Genomic DNA, 6000 nt, shown 5'->3' with positions numbered 1-6000 from the left:
ACTTGAATCACATATTTTACAGGCGAGCTACATTCGTACTTTTCTTGTTTAGTTTAGAGCTACAGCGTAGAAACAGGCCCTTCGGCCCACCGAGTCCACGCCGACTAGTAATCCCCACACACTAGGACTATCCTACACACTAGGGACAATTTACAATCTTTACCAAAGCTACTTAACCTACAAAACTGTACGTCTTTGGAGTGTGGGAGGAAACCGGAGCACCCGGGGAAAACCCAGGTGGTCATGGGGAGAATGCACAAACTCTGTACAGACAGCACCTGTAGTGAGGATGGAACTAAGGTCTCTGACACTGTAAAGCAGCAACTCTACCATTGCACCACCCTGTTGCACCTCAGTATTTCTTCCTCAATTATCAATACGTTAGAGCTCCAAGTTACTCCTGCTCTATGTCCTGCATTCAGTACGTTAAAATCAGAATTCAATAAATGTCTGTAGGATCCAGTTTGAAAAATGGTGCCAACCCAAATCATGGCCTATGTCCTCCAGATATGCTGCCTAACCTGCTGAGTTGCTCCAGCACTTTTGTGTTTTACTTAAATAAATGTATCTTCTTCTCATTCATTTACTCAGTTTCTCAGAGTTGGGACTTGCTTAGGTTTCTCTTCAAAGCTTAGCATTGCTTACTTTCTTGTTTAATGTATAAGTTCATAAGTGATAGGAGCAGAATTAAGCAATTCGGTTCATCACGTCTACTCCGCCATTCAATCATGGCTGATCTATCTCTCCCCCTCAACCCCATTCTCCTGCCTTCTCCCCATAACCCCTGACAAGCGTACTAATCAAGAATCTATCTATCTCTGCCTTAAAAATATCCATCGACTTGGCCAACTTTGGAGGTGTGTTACCCCCTTGCCTATGAACATTTGCACCCGACCTGCCATACGATATCCTCTTGGGTCCGACCCCATCCATTAAACACACACACAGCCAGCACACAGTAGAAACATGGTTTTCTTTATTGCTGAAATCAGATTCATACTAGACAGGTCTTCATTTTACTGTGAGATTTAATTAGAATAATAATCCATCATAAAAACAAATTGCTCAACGTGCTACAATCTTGTTTACAATTCATCAAAGAAAACAGGTGCACAATTTGACAGAATATCAACAGTTAATTTCTCCTTTAAATTTTACAACATATAACAAAACTACAAGAACCTGCTTCACCATTCTGGCAGTAGAGTGACAAGACAGTTCTGAACTATATACAAACTATACATCCTAATTAGATATATGATCAAGATCTCTTCCCCCCCCTGCTTTTCATTAAAGCTATAGTCTAAGCACACAATCACATGACTTTACATTATAAACAGCAGTCCTGGACCTGAGTCGCTAAATGTACATTTTATCTGCAGTTTTGGCAGGCCACAGTTTCCATTGCATTGACAAACTCCCCCCATCCTCAGTTTTCTAGGAAGGTCTCCTGAAGGCACTAATTTTGTCACAATTGAATCTTTTTTTTTCCTGCCCATCCCTCGTATTTTATTCCCAAATGGACAGTTTCATGGGAACCTTGTTTGGACATGGACACATAGTCAAACAGCCTGTCCATAGGACAGTGATTATCAATGGGTGGTTTGGTAGTTTCTGCTTAGAACTACACAGCAAGCCCAGTGCAGCGGTATTGGTACAAACAGCAACTGAAGTGCACACAGTCTGAATCCCACATATCATTTGGTCATGCTTTAGTGATCGGGTAACAAGAGTGGTACATGGTGATGGACTGGAGGGGGGGGGGGGGGGGGGGTGCAGCGTCTCACTCAAATCCTAAATCATGTCATTTACTGGAGGGGTTTATGGCACCGGACTTGTTTGCTCATTCAGCAGGGTTATTGAACGCTAACTGTAAATGTCATGGGATCCACTCTGAGGTCTATTAATACCAGTCACCTTCACAATCTGGCCATTTCTCACCCCTCACCTCTCCTGAGAGGAATTGTTCCATGGGAACAGGCAGAATCCAGGTACCCTACTTGAGGGACTAACATTTGTGAGTAAGATGGGACTCGAGTGCTGATCAGGTATCAGTGCCTGAATTTCTCTCGTCCCTGACTACTTTTCAACCGATCATGTTAGGAGTGAAACCCCTGGTGTGATTTCTCATCAGCTCTGGCTCACCGAGGCAATTTGAATGGATGTTTAACGCACAACTGACAACGGTAATACCTGATTTATGCAACACCTTTATAGGAATATCTTGCAAGTGGGGAGGGGGGTAAATAAACTGGAATTCACACTGGCAGCGTAACTTTTGTTAGATCTTTTACTAGGAGCAAGCAGCTTTTTACTTTGAAGGACCTCGTTTATCATGGTGCTCTTTGAAAAATTTTAAAGTAACAAATCTTAAGTAAAGTTTACGAGGGAAGCCGGGTTTGAATTTGAATGGAGCGTCAGTAGAGGTGCTGGCTGTGCTGCAAGAGTGATACAGAGTGACCACCTTCCACCGTGCCCAAGGACATCACCCTCCTACAGAGTGACACCTTCCACCGTGCCCAAGGACATCACCCTCCTACAGAGTGACACCTTCCACCGTGCCCAAGGACATCACCCTCCTACAGAGTGACCACCTTCCACCGTGCCCAAGGACATCACCCTCCTTCCTGCCTGTTCAGAAAAGTTCAGAAACTTGGAAAGGCAAACCGGTAAACCAAAAAAAAAGGCAGGATTTTATAAACATGCCCTTTCTTTTTTCCTATCATTATCTGACACACAACTATTTATGAAATCCTTTTCGAAGACATTATTAATACATCGCAGGTCCAGCCGTAATCTCACCTCTTCCAAATGGATTCAAACTAAGGACGTGATCAATGGAGTCCATCCAGAAGCCCTGGAGGTTGTGTTGCATTGAAGTGTCACTCAGGCTCCTATCTCTCACATTTTGCCCCACGTGACAAGCGGATCTAATCTCATGCAAAATGCAACTGGTTTGTGGAGGCCCAGGTCCCTGCGGGCATGACTTAAGAGGTCAAAGCCTCATCCTCAAGCAAAATTCGGAATATTGCATAAGCTCATCGCGAGCGATAGACTGCGGTAATGGAACACGCTATCACATGACCAAGGAAGTCACATGACCGGACTGTAGTCACTTGACACCACCTATCCATCGGTGGAATGTTGGTCTCTGATGACCACTTCAGACCAAAGTACAGCAATTGTTTTTAATAGAGTGCATTAAAGTGCTCCACGGCTTCAACACTAACTGATAAAACATTTTACAGAATAACCAGCTATAAACAAATTAAACAAAATCGCCCTTAAGTGCAAATTGGCGAAGAACCCGCTCAAAAATACAAGTGTGATATTCTAGTGGTTAATGCTTTTGATACCTTCAAGTTTCTTTAGTAATTTTTCTCCCCCCAAATAGAATGCAATGATTCAAATACGCCAGAGTGCGGGCAGATCTGCCTGTGTTCTCCAACTATTCCTTAATTATGATCAACAACAGATTTAGATTATTTACTGATAACCGGATCAGTTAGGTGTTGAGGCGGATGAGGGAGATGGGTCAGATTTGCTTGGACCAACCCAGGTTAAATGCTATCCCAATAACCTTGATGTGCCTACGCGGGTTAGAAGCAGGGGTTCATTCCCTGATCTCAAAGCTGACGTGCTGTTTTCTCCATCTCCTCTTCAACTCTGCAAGATCAGGGTGCATTTATGACAAGCACTCAGGCCACCAGCACAGCCACCTCTTTCCTAACACAGTGGAGACTTGAAACCCGGGTATCAAGAGAGATCCTGTGCTCATTTGCTTTGGTGTAACTTAAACGTATCAGAGGCATGAGACAAGACTCCAACCTGCTCATTAGGAGTTGCACCCTTCAATCAATAGAGCAACTCATTAGTGCTGAAGGGAGTTTCAAGCCAGCACTGCCATTAGTATCACTATTCTCCCAGAGGAAATGATGTGGGTAGTTTGGCAAAACTGCAAGATATAAAAATAAAAGTCTAAAATATAATTAGTCCACTTGTAACCCAGAATGGAATTGGCTTCCCACTCAAGCAGAGGAATATTGCCGACAACTAATTTATGACTTTTCTCTTTGGTCCTGGGCAAAATGCTAGCCAATTCCATGCATCTTTTCCACTAGCTTTAGCACCACTGGATCCTCCCAACTGCACCTCAGAACTCGAGTCCCTACGTCCCCCAAAACACCATCGACCAGTGATGTGAATGATGCAGCAGAGGATAATAATAAAATAGTTTCATTAATTACCCGGCAAGATCTGGGAACACCAGGTGAAATACACCAGGTGAAATACTTAATTCCTACAGAATATTTCCTCAGACTGAGAAACAACAAACAAAATTGTTGGGATAGACAACGTGCTGGAGTAACGCAGCATCTCTGGAAAGAAGGACTGTGTGACACTTTGGGTCGAGACCTCAACCTGAAACGTCACCCATTCTTTCTCTCCAGAAATCCTGCCTTTCCCGCTGAGTTACTCCAGCATGTTGTGTCTATCTTTGGTGTAAACCAGTATCTGCAGTTCCTTCCTACACAAAAACTGTTGGGGTATTCATTCCACTGTCGAGAATATTTAAAAAAATACACTTTCAAAAAAAAAAAAAGTCACAGATTAATTAAAAAGTAGAAACATCAAGGTGGGGTTCCTGGTTCCTGGATTAAGGACATTTTAGTGGACACACTGCCCCCCCTCATCTCCTTCCCCGCCATTTCCAGGACGGGTGGAGTTTGAACAATTCAGGTTACCATCTCAGTTGGTCAGTGCTTCCATTCCCAACCCACGCTTATCCCATAACCTCTGCGTCCAACCAGGATTTGCACCTTGACCCAGGGAGGGAGGCTTGGAATTTTAAACAGCCTCTTCCAAGTAAACTGTTGATCTCCTGATAATGGGGGGGGGAAGGACGTGTTCAAGATTATTAACAGCAGGTCTTACAATGGGTCAACCGTGGACCTGCTGCCAGTCATCACCATGGCACGCTGGGTGGCGGTGTTCAGCAGGCGGGTCAGTGCCAGGCGCCACAGTGATTCCCCGGAGGTTTCGGTCGGGTCAGTTTGGGACAGTGTCGGTCGGCATGCTTCCGGCAGTTGCTGCTCCTGCGACCGCTGCTGGTGTTCCTTCTTCCCTTCCCTCCCTTCACCCCCCAACCCTTGTTTTGGGATTTTCCCGGGTCCTGCGCGATGCCCGGAGACTGCGAGCACTTTCGACTGTGCACCGCACGGTTCAGAAGAAGATGATCTGGTTGCCAGAATCGTCCTGCCTGCTGGGTGGCTGTTTGGTCACCGCAGTGATGGGCGCGCTCTGGAGCTGGGAGAGTCCACTTGGCATTGGAGCGTTCACTGTGTTGGGCTGTGGCTCGGGATGGACGTCCATTGGGGTCACAGATTCTGTCACGGCAAAGGAAAGCAGCAGTTACAACAAGCAAATTCTTGGGAATAGTTACTCATCGCATAAGTTTTTTTTTTCTCTGAATATAAATACACAAAATATCATTGGGCTTATTCAAACTATCTACAGCCTTTTGTAAACACCTTGCAATAGTTCACCAAATGGATTCTTGACGAGAAAAAGAGAGCATGAGATTCAGGACTATAAAATACAGAATAAACATTGTTGAGCAGCCGACATTTGTCAGTCCAATGTTGAGCAAAATCACTCTTAAAAACGTTTGTGTATTGAACTCCTGTAATTATTTATTCACAAAATGCTGGAGTAACTCAACAGGTCAGGCAGCATCTCAGGAGAGAAGGAATGGGTGATGTTTCGGGTCGAGACCCTTCTTCAGACTGAAGAAGGGTCTCGACCCGAAACGTCGCCCATTCCTTCTCTCCTGAGATGCTGCCTGACCTGCTGAGTTACTCCAGCATTTTGTGAATAAATACCTTCGATTTGTACCAGCATCTGCAGTTATTTTCTTACAGAACCCCTGTAATTATTTCTGGGAATCAAGAATCCTTGCCACACAACCAGTAATAGTAATGAGGTAAATTGTCATTTGTA

The 6000-nt window shown here is 44.5% G+C and overlaps 1 protein-coding gene across 1 annotated transcript in view; it reads right to left on the bottom strand.

Annotated features, from left to right (window-relative positions):
• Window positions 1-975: 975 nt before the first annotated feature.
• Window positions 976-6000, bottom strand: part of arhgef18b (rho/rac guanine nucleotide exchange factor (GEF) 18b) — a 154245-nt gene continuing 149220 nt past the window's right edge. The window contains exon 31 of the mRNA XM_078423729.1: window positions 976-5387. Coding sequence (XP_078279855.1) covers window positions 5224-5387 — 164 coding nt within the window. The 3' untranslated portion in view covers window positions 976-5223. The remainder of the gene's footprint in view (window positions 5388-6000) is intronic.

This window comes from Rhinoraja longicauda, chromosome 28 (assembly GCF_053455715.1).
Source record: "Rhinoraja longicauda isolate Sanriku21f chromosome 28, sRhiLon1.1, whole genome shotgun sequence".
Taxonomy (NCBI): domain Eukaryota; kingdom Metazoa; phylum Chordata; class Chondrichthyes; order Rajiformes; family Arhynchobatidae; genus Rhinoraja; species Rhinoraja longicauda.
This window is presented reverse-complemented; position numbering and strand designations above follow the sequence as displayed.